The 15,996-nt window shown below is 46.6% G+C and overlaps 7 protein-coding genes across 7 annotated transcripts; 4 read left to right on the forward strand and 3 right to left on the reverse strand.

Moving 5' to 3' along the window:
- Window positions 1-1,868: 1,868 nt before the first annotated feature.
- Window positions 1,869-3,759, forward strand: BJ212DRAFT_620048 (uncharacterized protein). The gene is made up of 15 exons (XM_041343672.1): window positions 1,869-2,087; window positions 2,141-2,150; window positions 2,200-2,219; window positions 2,270-2,302; window positions 2,368-2,464; window positions 2,525-2,550; window positions 2,604-2,634; window positions 2,696-2,728; window positions 2,781-2,857; window positions 2,910-2,964; window positions 3,025-3,123; window positions 3,187-3,297; window positions 3,346-3,389; window positions 3,439-3,467; window positions 3,537-3,759. Exons 1-15 carry the CDS (start codon window positions 2,028-2,030, stop codon window positions 3,673-3,675), a joined length of 864 nt encoding a protein of 287 aa, XP_041189081.1. The 5' UTR covers window positions 1,869-2,027; the 3' UTR covers window positions 3,676-3,759.
- A 1,646-nt stretch (window positions 3,760-5,405) lies between these two features.
- On the forward strand, window positions 5,406-6,721 carry BJ212DRAFT_620635 (uncharacterized protein). Its single transcript, XM_041343673.1, has 9 exons — window positions 5,406-5,719; window positions 5,772-5,781; window positions 5,836-5,855; window positions 5,906-5,938; window positions 6,006-6,102; window positions 6,162-6,190; window positions 6,244-6,274; window positions 6,336-6,368; window positions 6,421-6,721. Exons 1-9 carry the CDS (start codon window positions 5,666-5,668, stop codon window positions 6,588-6,590), a joined length of 477 nt encoding a protein of 158 aa, XP_041189082.1. The 5' UTR covers window positions 5,406-5,665; the 3' UTR covers window positions 6,591-6,721.
- Window positions 6,722-6,723: 2 nt separating this feature from the next.
- Window positions 6,724-7,352, forward strand: BJ212DRAFT_1380845 (uncharacterized protein). The gene is made up of 5 exons (XM_041336639.1): window positions 6,724-6,757; window positions 6,819-6,929; window positions 6,988-7,031; window positions 7,081-7,109; window positions 7,173-7,352. The coding sequence occupies exons 1-5, from the start codon at window positions 6,739-6,741 to the stop codon at window positions 7,309-7,311; spliced, it is 342 nt and encodes a 113-aa protein (XP_041189083.1). The 5' UTR covers window positions 6,724-6,738; the 3' UTR covers window positions 7,312-7,352.
- Window positions 7,353-8,255: 903 nt separating this feature from the next.
- BJ212DRAFT_1302736 (uncharacterized protein) lies at window positions 8,256-10,165 on the reverse strand (the record flags this gene model as incomplete). Its single annotated transcript, XM_041333308.1, has 8 exons — window positions 8,256-8,459; window positions 8,505-8,563; window positions 8,626-8,670; window positions 8,734-8,778; window positions 8,944-9,128; window positions 9,355-9,518; window positions 9,599-9,744; window positions 9,994-10,165. 8 exons carry the CDS (start codon window positions 10,163-10,165, stop codon window positions 8,256-8,258), a joined length of 1,020 nt encoding a protein of 339 aa, XP_041189084.1.
- A 553-nt stretch (window positions 10,166-10,718) lies between these two features.
- On the forward strand, window positions 10,719-12,079 carry BJ212DRAFT_620696 (uncharacterized protein). Its single transcript, XM_041343674.1, has 11 exons — window positions 10,719-11,052; window positions 11,107-11,116; window positions 11,175-11,194; window positions 11,245-11,277; window positions 11,337-11,433; window positions 11,494-11,522; window positions 11,576-11,606; window positions 11,668-11,700; window positions 11,753-11,829; window positions 11,878-11,936; window positions 11,997-12,079. The coding sequence occupies exons 1-10, from the start codon at window positions 10,942-10,944 to the stop codon at window positions 11,932-11,934; spliced, it is 498 nt and encodes a 165-aa protein (XP_041189085.1). The 5' UTR covers window positions 10,719-10,941; the 3' UTR covers window positions 11,935-11,936; window positions 11,997-12,079.
- An 814-nt stretch (window positions 12,080-12,893) lies between these two features.
- On the reverse strand, window positions 12,894-14,162 carry BJ212DRAFT_620837 (uncharacterized protein). The gene is made up of 5 exons (XM_041343676.1): window positions 14,141-14,162; window positions 13,927-14,078; window positions 13,787-13,866; window positions 13,716-13,730; window positions 12,894-13,328 (listed from the first exon to the last, which is right to left on the reverse strand). The coding sequence occupies exons 2-5, from the start codon at window positions 13,928-13,930 to the stop codon at window positions 13,008-13,010; spliced, it is 420 nt and encodes a 139-aa protein (XP_041189086.1). The 5' UTR covers window positions 13,931-14,078; window positions 14,141-14,162; the 3' UTR covers window positions 12,894-13,007.
- Window positions 13,758-15,420, reverse strand: BJ212DRAFT_620825 (uncharacterized protein). Its single transcript, XM_041343675.1, has 5 exons — window positions 14,785-15,420; window positions 14,682-14,731; window positions 14,514-14,622; window positions 14,293-14,402; window positions 13,758-14,229 (listed from the first exon to the last, which is right to left on the reverse strand). Exons 1-5 carry the CDS (start codon window positions 15,314-15,316, stop codon window positions 14,071-14,073), a joined length of 960 nt encoding a protein of 319 aa, XP_041189087.1. The 5' UTR covers window positions 15,317-15,420; the 3' UTR covers window positions 13,758-14,070.
- Between the last annotated feature and the right edge of the window lie 576 nt (window positions 15,421-15,996).

The following is a 15,996-nucleotide window of genomic DNA, read 5'->3' on the forward strand; positions in this document are numbered from 1 at the left end:
CCCTTGCTTCAATCTCCGACATAGAACAGGCACTCACGGTCAACCAACTTGCCCGACATTCGACCAATTGTTTTACCGTGGTACCTATTCAATGTGGCCAACAGTGCGGACTTGCATTAATGACGGCTCAGCTTTCCTCCGAGTACGCACGTGGAGCTGGCCTTCTGAACATCAAAGGCCCAGCTATCAACTTGTTTGACACCAGCCTTGACCTGGCTTGCCCATTGCAGCCGGAATTTTCACTTCGTTTTTTATGACGCCGTCTCCCGACGTCCCCGTCAGTGACTTCGCTCGATTCCACCACCACGATTCTCAGTTCTAAACCCGACACCAGCGGCCCCCAGTCCCATTCGAGTAATCATCAACCCCGAGCATGTTCAGAAATAAATTAATAACCCCACGCCATCACGTTTCATCCGCTTTTCAAACGTTCACCCCGCACCGCTATCACGTACAGTCACATCGTTTCCTCAATCGTATCAACCCTCCACCCTTTCTCCTGCGATAAAGTACGAGAATAGGCATACCGTGTCTTGCTAACGTCCAGATAGTATCCAATCTACGGCGTAGTTGGCTTCTGCATCACTCACATCGTCCGAAACCTGCAGAACTAGTATTAACCAGTAGCGCTCCAGTCCCAGGCTACAGCCTCGATATCACTACGTACTAACACGGTTTCCATGTCACTGCATGGACTTGTTATCCTGTTAGTACGTACATACATCATCGCGAGTGGGTTGACCATCATCATCTATGATACGTCGTTGATTTGATCAACTGGCGAATCACTCGGTGATGTAGGGAGATACCCCACCTTGATCTCGAGAAGTTTACTTTGCTGTATTGGACAGCACCGCCATGCAATCCACCATGTTTCACCCACAGGTACCCGGTGTATACCAAAAATTTGGAAATAACCAATCGTCCGTCCCGTCCGGCCGTTCAGTCCAACCCTAATTTGGCTATCCAGAATTTATTTTTCAGGATTTGGCCTAAATTTGGGCGGCACAAAACCTCGCGAATGATATGTCCTTCAGGCCGATTGCCAATGAGGCAAATGTGGACATGATCTCTTGCGTTAAGTCAGGGATATTTGCGAGACGACCAGCAGCACATTCAGCATGATCTTATTTTATCGGATGGTGCGGACGGGCAGAACTTTCGAACTTTCAGGTTCTCTCGGGAGGATCCTGGATTCGTTATCGTTATCACCTTGCAATTACTTGCACAGGCTGCAATTCTTATCCTCTGCATCCCTTGATTTCATTTAATTCCAGGAAACGTCACGGCCACCAAGTATATTGGCGAGTTGGTATGCCTTCCAGCCGCATCAAACACGTCTCAGAATTATGATGACGATTGGATTTGCCGTCAGCCAGTATTCTTAGTCCCATCCACCCATTACTAATTTCTGTATCAATCCAGATCAATCTGTTTTACATATCATTATCGCGCGCGAATTCTTCGGCTAAGTTCACATCTAAAACAGCCGGGGTTTACCAAGCCTTTCAGAAGCAACCTTCAAGAACCAAGGACTATCACAACGACCTGGGAATTTTTGTATCAACTCGCGAGTATGTCGATCATGCCTATACGCAGCAGGTAACCTTGTTTTACATATTGCTTAGTGAATGATTTCTCAACTAACTCACGTCTAGTCATCTGGGCCTAAGCCAATGTGCTCACAGATCTACCCAATCCCGCTGTAATGGTTGAGTTTGGCATGTAGAGTGACTGGAGCACGTGCCAGGAACCTCGCACAGGTATCCAGAGTCATAGACATACAAGGCTAGTTGCATGTTTTAGGGTTAGGTTTATCGTCTCGTGCCGTCATCAGCTGTGTCTGCTGAGCGCCTCGCCCAGTGCATCCTGTGATTACATCACCTGATCGGAGGATTCATTGTGATCAAGAAGTTCAGCCAAATAGTAACAGTATTCACAGCCTCCCCTTAATGGATTCCCAGCTTATTCATGAGAGAGATATAAAGGCGCTTGCGTGAAACTTGAGTTTTTTACTTCTCGAGCGCATGCAGATGGAATATTCAGCTGCTGATATCGGAGCGGCCAGGGATTTGCAATTCTTAGCGGTGCGTTCTTTCTTAATGTGCAGGCAGGATGATAACGAACATGTGGTCACCAGTACATTTACAGTACGTGCTATCTGAACTACTACTTCCTCGTTCTAACCTGACGGTTCAGTATCGACGGCGACATTCTGGGTAGGCTCGTCTTGATCTATTCCAGCCCACCGTTAAACTAACTTATGTAGACCTATGATTTTGTTTGTTCACTTCACGAAGAGGTGATGCACTTGTTCTGTGATACGCCTCGCTTTGGATGTTGATAATATGGTGTTCGACTCGGAAGTGGACATTCCTACTTCGATCACGCTGGACAAAGGTAAAAGGCCTTTATATCATTACACGATACATTCCATTTGTCGTTATTTTCTTGGAACTATGGTGTACGTTCATTCCCAACATTGCACACCCCCCCAATAATGAATTGACATGCTTTGCTTCAGTATCCTTGGCCAAAAACGAGCCAAAGGTATGTGCAGCGGACCTCCGCTGATGATGACGCTTACCGTATGACTTTGCTAGAACTGCCAGATATTGAGCAATATTTTCGCATGTACGCGCACAGTCCACGCTGCATGCACAGCCTTACCGGGCGTTGCTCTTTCCTCTCACAGATTTCGGAGTGATATCACTCGCTCTCTCTGAATGTATCTCTCCTTACCCTGTGATATAGGTGTCTTCCTGATCAGATCCACCCAGTCTTTTTTGTTCTCAGGACGTATGCACTCTGGAACAACAAGAGAATCGTACTCGTAGCCGTGCTCTCCGGCTATTTTGTGAGTCACATACGCACTCCACACCCTAGCTCATGTCTGACGAACCAGTCAGGCAGTTATCATATCATGCATCGGCATTTTGGCTCCCGCTGGTCCTTTCCCTGATGGTTTGTGCTCTCATTTCCCCCACCATTACGCTATTCGCTGTATTCACTCCACCTTCGCAGCCACGATTGGCCCGGTCCAAGGCGTCCAAGGCTGCTCCCAGAGCCCACAAGGTTTCCAATTATTCTTGCCTTTTGTTCTTGTGTTTGTGTTTCAAGTGGGTATGTAGTCGGGAATTTGGAGCATCCATTGCAGACTCATACACTGACTGACGCTCTATCAAGGACTGATCTGCCTCACGATCACACGCGCTATACAGCGATGGCGGTTGGTTAAGGGCCCTCTGTTCGCCATACTGGTGAAGCATAACATATTCTACTATGCATGTGGTCTACGTGAGTCAGACCCTGCACATATTTCCGCGCTCATCGCTGTTTCAACAGTTTTCTCGGCCATGAACTTTCTTCTGCCACTACTACTCGGGGATGTGCGTAAGCAATACCTTTCGATAAGATGTAGACATTGATATTTCTCAGATGTTCGCCGTATACTCCGCCATTGAAGCGTATGTACATCACAATTCTATTGCAAATTCCTACTGACAGCGTCTCTACTGGCAAATACGCATATACAGTTTTCAGATCCTCATCCTTGCAATCCTCGCCACGCGCATGCACCTCCACCTCTGGCATGCTGAGCAGTACGTGAACGGCTCTGAGGGCCTCGTGTACATTTCTTTATCCGACATGCAACCTGTAAATGGTGCGGCGTGACGCGTGACGCTTGGTCTCTTCGCCGTCGTTTGTGGCGTGGAACTTGATCAATCTACGAGATCACTGGGCGGATTTGGAAATTGGGACGGGCTTGTATCACACTCTCCTAGGAATCTATTTTTGTCATAGGAGTGATATGTATTTAGATATGAGCAAGCCAATCGAGGTCAACGTGGGCGGCGATGACGATTTATGGGTTGCTTTAATACTTGGTTGTTCCCTTCAATTTCTCTGGAAAAAGTCTGAGCAGCCAGTCTTGTTAGCCCTGGCAAATATCCAAAGGGTATTGGGGGCCATGCAACTTGATTATTGATGCAGTGGAAACTGAAGGATTTTGCGGGTCCTCGATTCATTATTCTATACTACGTACTAGCAATTCCACCACTACGTAGTAAGTACTGCGCACAGTGTCGATGTCGATGTACGGAACCGGTTCGATTGGCTCGTCATTTACATATTGAATTTTCTGCTTGAATACAGGGCCATGCATCCCATTTCTTTGATCTTTGAGATACTCACTGGCTCATCCATCCTCGATGAAATCATCGTGGCCGATCGTCGTGTAGACAGGCAAGCCTTGCCCACGCTCATGGACAAACCGTCAACGTGTAATATACAATGTCATTATTGTATGTTCTAGAAGCTGTTGGTTAGCATGATAATCTGTGCTTTGTTTCCCTTTAGAACGAGTGGTGGAGCAAGGAAAAATAGGTAAATGAAGCTTTACAGAAGTAATCTTCGCCATTGCAACATTTCTTGTGAGCAGATGTACAAGCGGATGCGAACGGGAGCTATTAATAGAACGAAGTAATTGTCGATAATTTGATTACGACCATCGGCAGTATTGTTTGCTTATGTTTGGGGAGCCAAGACACTTAGCGTTACTCGCCTTCCTATTTTCTACATACCTTAGTTGTCTCGCTCACGTCGACTGAGGTGAGTACTGTACTTACCAGAGCAGAGCTTCACTAACTAGTGTCTAGTGTTCGCATTCTTAGGTAAAGTATATTGAATACAGTGACTCGTCTCGCTCACGACTGTTCGCGTTCTTAGTAATCTCAGTCTCTAGAAAGAACTAAGATGCTCGTCTGCTTGGCCTCTAGGCTTTATACTAAGTAGGATAGGAACAAGAAAACGTACGTAGCAAAGTAGAATATTGACAAGCTCGAACCGACGTCACAGCGTCGTCCTCACTTCTTTTGGGTTGCGGTCGAACCTGCTCCTCACCGTGTATCGTCTATCGCGCCGTTCCTATCTCGGATCGTTCGGTCATGGACTCGTCGGATCTCTCGGCGTCCAACAACATTCACATGTCATGATGCGAATTTTTGAATCAACTTGCGAGTGTCGATCGTGCCTATACACAGTAGGTAACCTTGTTTTACATATTACTTGGTGGAGAATTTCTCATGTCTAGTTACCCGGTAATAAGGCGGTGTGCCGAAGGCTCTACCCCTATGTACTCGAGTACAAAACGGCGGTCGGTTTATTCCTGCTGGAGCGGTATGTCCGCGACTGCATGCTTGTGTGTCGCAAGCAAGGCTGCCAATGCAAGAAGTGGTGAAGAGCACTACGCTACGACAAAGCCCTACAGACTATGGATGTCTAATTTACGGTGCCGATGTGGCCTACCTCCAGCGTCCCCTACCACGCTGCATTGCAACTAAAAATATACGACACTTATAGAACAAGGTCATCGGGAAAGCCCTGCCCTTCTCCAGTGTGTTTTGCATCTTGAAAGAGTACTTTGACTAATCACCCTCTCAGCGAGATCACTCTACGTTTCCGACACTGCCTGTAAGTTTTATCAAGTTGCGCCCCGTCTAGTGTACCCTGCGACTACATCAATCTAATTGTGGGATCCCTCATGATCATCAACTCGGCTGAATGGTGATATTCACAGCTCTCCTTATGGGTTCCCATCTCATTCACGAGAAAGATAAAAAGGTGTGCGCGAAACTTTAGTTTTTGACTTCTCGAGCGAATCCAGATGGAATATTCGGTTGATGAAATTGTAGCGGCCCGGAATTTGAAATTCTTAGCGGTGCGTTCTTCTTAATGTGAAGGCAGGATAATAACGAACATGTGGTCACCAGTACCTTTACAGTATGTGCTGTTTGAACTGCTTCTTCCTTATTCTAGCTAACCTGACGGTATCAGCATCGACGGCGACATTCTGGGTAGGCTTGTCCTAATCTGCTCTTGTCAGCCGGTAAACTCGCTTATGTAGGCCTATGACTTCGTTTGTTCACTTCACAAAGAGGTAATGCACTTGTTCCATGATACGCCCTCGCTTTGGATGTTGATAATATAGGTGTTTGACTTGGAAGTGGACATTCCTACTTCGATCGCGTTGGACAAAGGTAAAAGGCCTTTATATCGTGGCACGATATGTCCCATATGTCCTTATCATCGTCGACCTATGTCGTACGTTCATCTCCATACTGCACATCCTCCCGATAATGAATTGATATGCTTTGCTTCAGTGGCCTTGACCCAAAATGAGAACGTCAAGGTATGTACAGCGGACTGCCACTGATGAGAACGCTTACCGTATGACTTCACTAGAAATGCCAGACATTGAACAATATTTCCTCATGTACGCGCACAGTACATACTGCATGCACATCCTTACCGAGCGTTGCTCTTTCCTCTCACAGATTTCAGATTGATATCACTCACTTTCTCTGAATGTATCTCTCCTTATCCCCGTGACATAGATGTTCCCTGATCAGATTCATCCAGGCTTTTTTATTCTCAGAACATATGCACTCTGGAACAACAATAGAATCATACTCGTAGCCATGCTGTCCGCTCTTTTGGTGAGTCACATGCGCGCTCCACACCCTAGCTCATGTTTGACGAGCCAATCAGGCAACCATTGCATCATCTATCGCTATTTTGTTTACCACTAGTACTGGTGGTTTGTACTCTCACTTTCCCCGCCATCATACTATTCGCTATATTCACTTCACTTTCGCAGTCACGACTAGTGCCATCCCAGGAATCTCAGGCTGCTCCCGGAGCCCACACGTTGTACGATTCTTCTTGCCTTTTATTCTCATGTTTGTTTTTCAACTGGGTATGTAGTTGGGAACTGGGAGCATACATTGCAGGCTCACGCTGACGGACTCTCTCTCTAGGACTGGTCTGTCTCACGATCATACGCGTTATACAGAGCTGGCGGTCGGCCAAGTGCGATCTGTACGTCATGCTGGTGAAGCATAACATGTTCTACTATGCATGCAGTCTGCGTGAGTCAAGCCTTAGATATGTTTCCGTGCTCATCAGCAATGATTACCGTTTCAAAAGTTTTCTCTGCCGTGAACGTTCTTCTGCCAGTGCTACTTTCGGATGTGCGTACATAATGCCCTTCGATATGATGTAGTCATTGATGTTTCGCAGATGTATTCTGTATACTGCTCCCTCCAAAAGTATGCACATCACAATTCTGTTCCGATTTCATACTGACAGCGTCTCCAAATCCGCATGTACAGTTTGCAGGCCTTTATTTTTGCAATCCTCGCTACGCGCATGCATCTCCACCTCTGGCATGCTGAGCGGCGCGTGGACAGCCCCGTGGCCATCGTGTGCATTTCTTTGTCCGACATGCCACCTGTAAACTATAAGACGTGACGCTTGGCTTATTCGGCGTTGTTTGTGGAGTGGAACTTGATCCACGAGATGGCTGGTTGATTTAGAAATTGGGACGCGCTTGTATAACTCCCTCCCAAGAATCCATTTTTGTCATGGGAGTGACATGTATTGCGATATGAACTCATGAGCAAGCCAATTGAGGACAACGTGAATGACGCCGATTTCTAGGTTGCTTTGCTTGACGGTTCCCTCAATCTTCTCTGGAAAAAATCTGAACAGCCAGTCTCATTAGCCTGGCAAAGACCCCAAGGTCATTGGCGGCCATGTAAGGTGAGTTGACTCCGATTGATGGAGTGGAGACTGAAGGATTTTGCAGGTCCTTGATTCACTGTTCTGAAGCCCATTATACGTACTAGCAATTCCACCAGCAGTAAGTACTGCGCACGGTGTCGATGTACGAGACTGGTTCGAATGGCTCGTCATTTACATATTGGATTTTCGGCTTGAGTACAGGGCTGTATATCCTATTTATCTGATCTCTGAGATACCCGCTGGCTTATCCATCCTTGATGAAATCATCGCGGCCGATCGTCGTGTAGACCTTGCCCGTGCTCATGGACAAACCGTCAACATGTAATATATAATGTCCTTATTGTATGTTCTAGAAATTGTTGATTAGCATCTGGGCTTTGTTTCCCTTTCGAACGAGGTGGTGGAACAACGTATTTAACAGGAGACAGGTAAATCCGAAGCTCTCGACCTTCGCGGCCCTGTTTCCAAGCTCGCTGTTTAGATGCTAACCAATTTTTGCACGAGTTCCCTATAGGTGATGTATCCTGCGTTAGAGAGGACCTGCGTGACAATCACCCAGGCATAGGAGGGTGAATATCCCAAGCGCGCGCATCGGAGGATGCAAATGCCGTTGAGTGCTTTGATAGGTAACTAGATAAAGATAAAATATATCATCTGTACAAACTCGATGGCTACTCCAACGAGTTAGCGCAGCAGATTTTGCAGTTGAGGCTAGGGTCCCAGACGGGTCCCCAGCCTGCACCGCAGCTAGCGGAAGCATCAGGATCTAGGCAATCATATGTGCATGTGCTAGAAAGAGCTGCATTCGCCCCGGCGGCGGCAAGGATGGTGAGGTAGTAGGTGAACTGGATCTTCATGGTGTCTAGTAGCCTATACTATGTGTCAGTGATGACTGCCAGTATCGAAAAAAAACCACCCACGTCAAATTTTGGCTGTGTGGTGTACGCAAAGGTGCTAATGGTGGTACGTCCAGGAAGAGCTAAATGTGAAATAGATATGATGTCCAAGTTGCCCAAGTCTTCAAGCCAGATGATTACTCACTCAGACGGGGCGATTGTCTTTGAGGATCCAAGCTCAAGTTCGGGACTTGCCACATTCAATTTATATCAACTGTGCGGCAGAACTAGTTCTGCTTCAAGGTGAGCATACGTGGCAGAACCGCGTCAAGGACAACGAACATTCCACCAACAGGAACTAGGTGAAACGTTTATGCGGGGTATTTCAAGTTTGCCCATTTAAGCGGCCGGGATGACACCATTTACAGGAGCCCAGCTACGTCGCATTCGTGAAGACCGCTTATAGTACTGTGTCTTATCGAGTCATGGTGAGTAGCCACTTCAGCGTCTGACAGCCACTTACCTTGGTCGCATTTTTTATAACTCTGGCACCCCCTACTAAATCCCTCCCAAACCGCCCTAGTAAGAGTCAAGGCGATGTTACCACGACTCGGAAACTTATCTTTTCTTCTCTCGTCCTCGATAACACCGTGACGTTTCAAAATGCTGACGGTCACATCTCGCTTCCGAATTATCGACAGGGAAGACCTTATATGGGTGGTAGGTCGTTCCAAAGAATCAAACAATTGAGGCCCAGTGTCTTTGGTCAGACATTAGTACATGAATGTTTGAACTTCAGGTAAGTTGAAGTGCCACCGTGACACAGAAAACCATTGGATTCCGCTTGATAGAAAACACTCAAAGTGCTTCTAAAGAGTCAAGAAATAACTTGATACCAGGGCCTGCACATGCCAGTGATTGTAAGGCAACGCACCATTTTGATTCTTGAATTATACATGGAAGCTGAATCATGACATCGTCAGACTTTCCATATGAGGTTCCCGTGAATATCACCCCAAGTATGTTTAGAAATAACCCCACGCCACCACGTTTCATCCGCTTTTTCAAAATTTCACCCCGTGCCGCTATCACGTACAGCTATATCGATGTCGTGTCCCCAATCCATCAACCCTCCGTTCTTTCTTCCGCGATAAAGTGCGAGAATGGGTCTCACTAACGTTCAGATCTACTATCCGATATACGGCGTAGCTGGCTTCTGGATCACCTACATCCGAAACCCGCAGAACTAGTGTTGACCAGTAGCGTTCCAGTCCCAGGTCACAGCTGCGCATCAGCTCATCAAGTTCGTCGATATCACCACATACTAACACGGATTCCATGTCACTATATAGACTTGTTATCCTGTTATACGTCATCGGCTTGCGAATCGCTGGGTGATGTCGGGAGATACCCCATCTTGATCTCGAGAAGTCTAATTTGTTGTATTGGACAGCACCGCCATGCAATCCACGAAGTCATCAAGAGGAACCACGGCATATTCCACCCACAGGTACCTGGTATATACCGAAAATTTGGAAATGGCCGACCGTTCATTCGTTCATTCTCTCCGCACCGTCCGGCCCCAATTTGGCTATCCGGAACGCCTCGGAATTTGGCCCAACTTTGGACGTCACCGGGAGGCACATTATCATAGGCTTGAGGCACGAGGCAAACGCGGACATGATCTCTAGCGTTAGGTCAGGGACACCTGCGAGAACACCAGCAGCACATTTCAGCGTGACCATGGTTTGTCGGATGATGGAGACAGAAAGAGCGGACGAACAGGACGGAGAGAACTTTCGAACTTTCAGGCTCCCTCAGTACGGACCCTAGATTCGTTATCTACATATAATCGATAAGTGGCCTTCTAATCGATGGTGTGCATCGGGTCCTGATGGAAAGATACTGTCGTGCCTTAAAAAGCACATGCACGGGCTGCAATTCTTATTCTCCGGATCCGTTTATGACACCTATATCAATCCAGATCAATCTGCTTCACATATCATCGTGCGCGAATTCTTTGATTAAGCGTACACCTAAAACGGCCGAGGTTTATCAAGCCTTTCAGAAGTAACGCTGAAGAACCAACGACCATCACAACGACCATATGCCATGATGCGAATTTTTGTATCAACTTGCGAGCTTGTCGATCATACCTATACACAGCAGGTAACCTTATTGTGCATAGTACTTGGTGGTCGATTTCTCAAGTAACGACATCTGGTACTAAGGCAGCGCGCTCACGGCTCTACCCAATCCTACTGTAGCAGTTGGGTTTGTCACGGAAAGAGACTGACTGGAGCAGGTACCAGGGATCTCACAGGTGTCCGAAGTCATAGATGCCATACATAGTTGCATGCATACCACCAGCATTAGCTGCGCGTCTGCTCCGCCTCGACTAGTGCATCCTGTGACTACATTAAGGTCCAATTGATAGATCCACCATGATCATCATGCCCAGCCAAATGGTAACAATGTTCACAGCCTCCCCTTGATCGGTTCCCGGTTCATTCATAAGAAGATGAAAAAAGTGTGCACGCGAAACTTGGGCTCCTATTGCTCGAGCGAATATCTGCAGATGGAATATTCGGTTGACGATATCGCAACGGCCAAGAATTTGCAATTCTTAGCAGTGCGTTCTTTCTTTTTTTTGAAGGGAGGATAATAACGAACATATGATCACCAGTACATTTACAGTGCGTGCTGCCTGAAGACTCTGAACTGCTTCTTCCTCATTCTAACCTGACGGCTCAGTATCGACGGCGACGTTCTGGGTAAGCTTGTCCTGATATATTCTTGTTCGCAGTCAAACTCGCTTATGTAGACCTATGATTTTGTATGTTCACTTCACGAAGAGGTAATGCACTTGTTCCGTGACACGCCTCGCTTCGGATGTTGATAATATGGTGTTCGAAGTGGACATTCCTACTCCGATCACGCTGGACAAAGGTAAAAGGCCTTTATACCATTGCACGGTATGTACCATTTGTCCTGATTATCTTGGACTTATGCTGTACGTTTATTCCCAATACTGCACATCCCCTCGATAATGAATTGACATGCTTTGCTTCAGTGGCCTTGACCCAAAACGAGAATCCAAAGGTGTGTGCAGTGGACTTCCACTGATGACGATGCTTACTGTACAACTTCGCTAGAAATGCCAGATATTGAACAATATTTCCTCATGTACGCGCACAACACATGCTGCATGCACATCCTTACCGAGCGTTACTCTTTTCTCTCACAGTTTTTGCAGTGATATCACTCACTTTCTCTGAATGTATCTCTCCTCACCCCGCGACATATTTGATCCCCTGATTAGATTCACCCAGGCTTTTTTATTCTCAGAACGTATGCACTCTGGAACAACAACAGAATCGTACTCGTAGCCATGCTGTCCGCCCTTTTTGTGAGTCGCATGCCCGCTCCACGTCCTAGCTCATGTGTGACGAACCAGCCAGGTAACCATCGTATCGTCCATCGCCATTTTGCTTGTCACCGGTGCTCCTTCTGATGGTTTGTTCTCTCACTTCCCCCGCCATTATACTACTCGTTGTATTCACTCCACTTTTGCAGTCACGACTGGCGCGATCCCATGCATCCAAGGCTGCTCCTGGAGCTCACACGACATTCGATTATTCTTGCCTTTCATCCTCGCGTTTGTGTTTCAACTGGGTATGTAGTCGGGAACTCGAAGCATGCATTACAGACTCACGCTGAGCGATGCTATCTCAAGTACTCGTCTGCCTCACGATCACACGCGCTATACAGAGCTGGCGGTCAGCTACGGACCCTCTGTACGCCATGTTAGTGAAGCATAACATATTCTACTATGCATGTGGTCTACGTGAGTCAGGCCTTACATATTTTTCCGTGCTCATCCACGATGATTACTGTTTCGAAGTCTTCTCGGCCATGAACGTTCTTCTGCCAATATTGCGATTGGATGTGCGTAAACATTACCTTTCGATACGATGCAGTCATTCATGTTTCACAGATGTATTTCGTATTCTCCTCCCTCGTATGGTATGCACGTCACAATTCTATTTCGAATTCCTACTGACAGCGTCTGCAAACACGAACGTACAGTTTTCAGGTCTTTACTCTTGCAATCCTCGCCACGCGTATGCACCTCCACCTCTGGCATGTTGAGCGGCACGTGAACGGCTCTGAGGCCCTCGTGTGCATTTCTTTGTCCGACATGCCACCTGTTGACTGTGTGGCATGACGCCTCATCACTTAGCTTATGCGGCGTCATTTGTGGAGCGGAGCTTGATCTACGAGATGACTGGTCGGTTTGGGACCGTAGTGTTCAACGAACGTTCACATGAGAGAAAATGAATAGACTTATAAATAGGGATCGACCACTTTATCAGCAAATCAACACGAGATAATACATTGTAGAGTGTGGAATTTTCTGGAAGGAGAAGGAAAACTGGAGAATGAGATAGAACTAAATACGTGCCAACGAGGATATTGGAGTTGCCATGCACAGTATTCGACGAAGACTTCTGACAGGCATTATGCATATTACACATGGCCAACACCAAGATGTTACAGTCTTTATCGTGTCCAACGTTTTCAAACTCAATGTGACATCCTATCGTCATGGTCAACCGCCTGGACAGGGAGACCATCAATGAAACTCTTCATTGGCAACTCTTCGTCAGATGTCATGCTTGCAAAAGAAACATCCATCATGCCTGCACGACGTAAGTTAGCCTCCGTCGGATGTTCCACATGTTGCAAAGCTTTATGGACAGATGCTGAATGATAGCCCAACCATAAGAGTTGCAGTGCACCTGCATTTGAGATAGGAGCCCGACTGTTGCGGGATGGATGAAATGCTCTTGTCATGTGTAGAGCCAATCCCAACATGATCACCGACGCAGAGGTCGCAAACAGCAACTAGAATCAACTTTAACAAACTATCATTGCGTAAATAGTGTCGCTATTGGAATGCGTCTACCACGCATACCTTTCTTTACATACACAATCACTACTTACTACACGTGTTCTACACATGCCCTTTTCCTTCTCCGTTTCAACGACTTTCCTTTTATTCCAGCATCTCAGAATGCTCTCTCCTCAGTCTCTCAATCCGAAGACTGAGGTGAGTACCAGCGCTTAATAATATATATGATACATTAGTTCTAACTACCTACTTAGTTTCTCCCTTCGTTTCTAGGTATGATCGATCGTAGCCTTTAGTCTCTCAATCCGAAGACTGAGTTTCTCCCTTCGTTTCTAGTTCCTAGTCCGAGTCTCGTCACCCTTCAACAGTCGCGAACTTACAGGAAGAAGGGTGATCTATAACATGTGTGCATCAGTCAACTGGAAAGAGGTTTTGTGCAGTTAATACTGACATTCAGGCGTAGGGCGATCACCTCCTCATAGGCAAGGGCCGTCCCATTGCCAGGTTGAATTCCTCCATTCATTCGCTCTGCTGAGTTGGTGACGCAGTGTGAGTAATAACAGAGCCATGCATACTAGCATGATCCCTCACCCATTCAAGTGACTTGTGCAACTGTTTGCGCAATAGCGGCTTCTAGTTTATCCCGGCTCAAGGTGAAATCAGAAACGGGAGGTTGGTCCCAGTCGGTGGACGATTGGAGATATTGAGCTGAGAGATCCAATCCTACCAATGTCATTATAGACCTAGAATAAAAGACCATGGGTAAGGCATCGTGGCAGTATCATAGCAAAAGTAAGGTCTGAACTCATCCACAATCGAGGGTTCGCTGGTATAGTCAGATTGATCTATAAATCGATACCCGCTACCGCCTGCAATAGAAAGAATGTAACCAACCTGGTGTAGACAACGGATTAGTGAACTTCGGTAACCACCAGAAACGGGTGGTGTTTAACGCACATTTGCTGACCAGTCGGTGGATGTCCACTGAAGCGTTTCCTCCCATTGCGTGGATGGCTGCGGGACAGGCATGGGATTCTCTAAAGTGTTGGTTTGCATGTCGATCACCACTGTGGCGTTGTTGGTCGACAGTGAGCATTGCATAAAATAGACTTCAATGGTTTGGTTCACACCTGCAGAAGGGTTTGTTATGGTGGTTACATTCCAAAAGGCAAACGCACCTGGACATACCCAAATTGCCGGTACCGCAACCTCCTTTTGTACTGAAGGCTCGATCTCCAACAAAGTAGAGACCATTAACAAGACGGCAGGGGTTGCGTACACGTCGGACTAATGTGGGACAACCGCTGATTAGTTTCAGAGTAAGCACTAAAAACGTTGGCACAAACTGCATTGATCGGACCGCCGCCATTTTGAAGTACTCGTATCTGGTCTGTCCCTGTGGGTATTTTTAAACATGATGGAATAACATTTTACACTATGTTCACGTACAGGGGGAAGATCCAATCATTTCCATAATATTTCCATTACCAAGCGGAGCACTTGCTGTGTTGTTATTTCGAGAGTATGTGACATTTGGAAGTAATCCGCAACTCGAGGTTATCGTCATTGCATTCACCGTTGCACGTCCGACTATAGAGCTCGTTTGCAGGGTGTCATAGACTGTATTATTTGATATCCCTGCAGAGAGAAATCCAGGAAATCGACTGATAGCCGGTAAAGATGCAGTCATAGCTTCCGGGTTCTTCGCAACACTACTTGATATATCTACCCATCCTAGTGTTGTTGAAATATTGGTTGTCACAGAAGAGTTGAATGTTTGAAATTGTAGGAGGGTGGAAGAGGTGACATGCAGCACAGAGATGCATACAAGGTAGGTTGTCACAGCAGTGGTCGCCCACAACGATGCAGGGATACGAGTTTGTTTCCAGACATTACTGAGTGCGGAACCAAGGCCTGCCCATGCGCTGAAGATGTCGTGTATGGTAGTTAACTTCAGACGGCGTACAAGGGCCCTTGACATCGCAACCCGTTGGGTGAGGAAGACCAGGACAGCTGTGTAGAGCTAGACGAAGCCCGTCATTGGTGTATTAGTAAGAAAATGGCGGACACACCGTGTAAAATGCTTGTAGTGACGCACTCAGCACCACGGGCCAAAAATCAGTGTTCGTGGGTGTGAACGGGAGAGTCACACAGTGTCCCCAGTGATATATATAAGATACGATAAGCATGATATGTATCATGAACAACACGCCATGCAGCGTGTAACAAATGCATGCAGAAAATGATCCACTTCCAGTTTCTGAAGGATTTTTCAAACGAGTCATCGAGGACGCTGGGTAGTGAAATCATGATGCAGTAGGTATTGACATACAGTAGCGATAGTTAACATACCGAACCAAGACCCTGATGACTGCATTATGGGATGCTCGCCGTTCGGGGTTGAGGCCTGATGAAGATGACTAGTTTTCAAAGGGAAAAGGTAGTACTGATGTATCTGTGACGAAGGTGAGCGAAGGAAACAAAGTAGAACAGTCCTGAGAATTGACAAGTGATTTCAGAAGGAGAAAGAGAACTTCTGTGTTTATATACCACTACAGACATAGGAAACTGCAGTGAAGATGGGTGCCCTAGGGCCTAAGGGCGGTGTTGATATTGTGACGAATATAAGGTGTGGGCATAGTACGTTCAATGGGATGGTGA

Source organism: Suillus subaureus, assembly GCF_016647635.1.
Source record: "Suillus subaureus strain MN1 chromosome Unknown BJ212scaffold_35, whole genome shotgun sequence".
Taxonomy (NCBI): domain Eukaryota; kingdom Fungi; phylum Basidiomycota; class Agaricomycetes; order Boletales; family Suillaceae; genus Suillus; species Suillus subaureus.

Coding starts and splice junctions, on each gene's coding strand:
- BJ212DRAFT_620048 (XM_041343672.1), top strand. CDS start 2,028: ATGCAGATGGAATATTCAGCTGCTGATATCGGAGCGGCCAGGGATTTG. Junction 2,965..3,024: donor CGCTGGTCCTTTCCCTGATG/GTTTGTGCTCTC, acceptor CCACCTTCGCAG/CCACGATTGGCCCGGTCCAA. Junction 3,468..3,536: donor GTATACTCCGCCATTGAAGC/GTATGTACATCA, acceptor ACGCATATACAG/TTTTCAGATCCTCATCCTTG.
- BJ212DRAFT_620635 (XM_041343673.1), top strand. CDS start 5,666: ATGGAATATTCGGTTGATGAAATTGTAGCGGCCCGGAATTTGAAATTC. Junction 6,191..6,243: donor CCCAAAATGAGAACGTCAAG/GTATGTACAGCG, acceptor TGACTTCACTAG/AAATGCCAGACATTGAACAA. Junction 6,369..6,420: donor ATCACTCACTTTCTCTGAAT/GTATCTCTCCTT, acceptor AGATTCATCCAG/GCTTTTTTATTCTCAGAACA.
- BJ212DRAFT_1380845 (XM_041336639.1), top strand. Junction 6,930..6,987: donor CTACTATGCATGCAGTCTGC/GTGAGTCAAGCC, acceptor CCGTTTCAAAAG/TTTTCTCTGCCGTGAACGTT. Junction 7,032..7,080: donor TGCCAGTGCTACTTTCGGAT/GTGCGTACATAA, acceptor GATGTTTCGCAG/ATGTATTCTGTATACTGCTC.
- BJ212DRAFT_620696 (XM_041343674.1), top strand. CDS start 10,942: ATGAAAAAAGTGTGCACGCGAAACTTGGGCTCCTATTGCTCGAGCGAA. Junction 11,278..11,336: donor TATGTTCACTTCACGAAGAG/GTAATGCACTTG, acceptor TGGTGTTCGAAG/TGGACATTCCTACTCCGATC. Junction 11,434..11,493: donor GATTATCTTGGACTTATGCT/GTACGTTTATTC, acceptor GCTTTGCTTCAG/TGGCCTTGACCCAAAACGAG.
- BJ212DRAFT_620825 (XM_041343675.1), bottom strand. CDS start 15,316: ATGTCAAGGGCCCTTGTACGCCGTCTGAAGTTAACTACCATACACGAC. Junction 14,732..14,784: donor AATGATTGGATCTTCCCCCT/GTACGTGAACAT, acceptor AAATACCCACAG/GGACAGACCAGATACGAGTA. Junction 14,623..14,681: donor GCGGCGGTCCGATCAATGCA/GTTTGTGCCAAC, acceptor GTCCCACATTAG/TCCGACGTGTACGCAACCCC.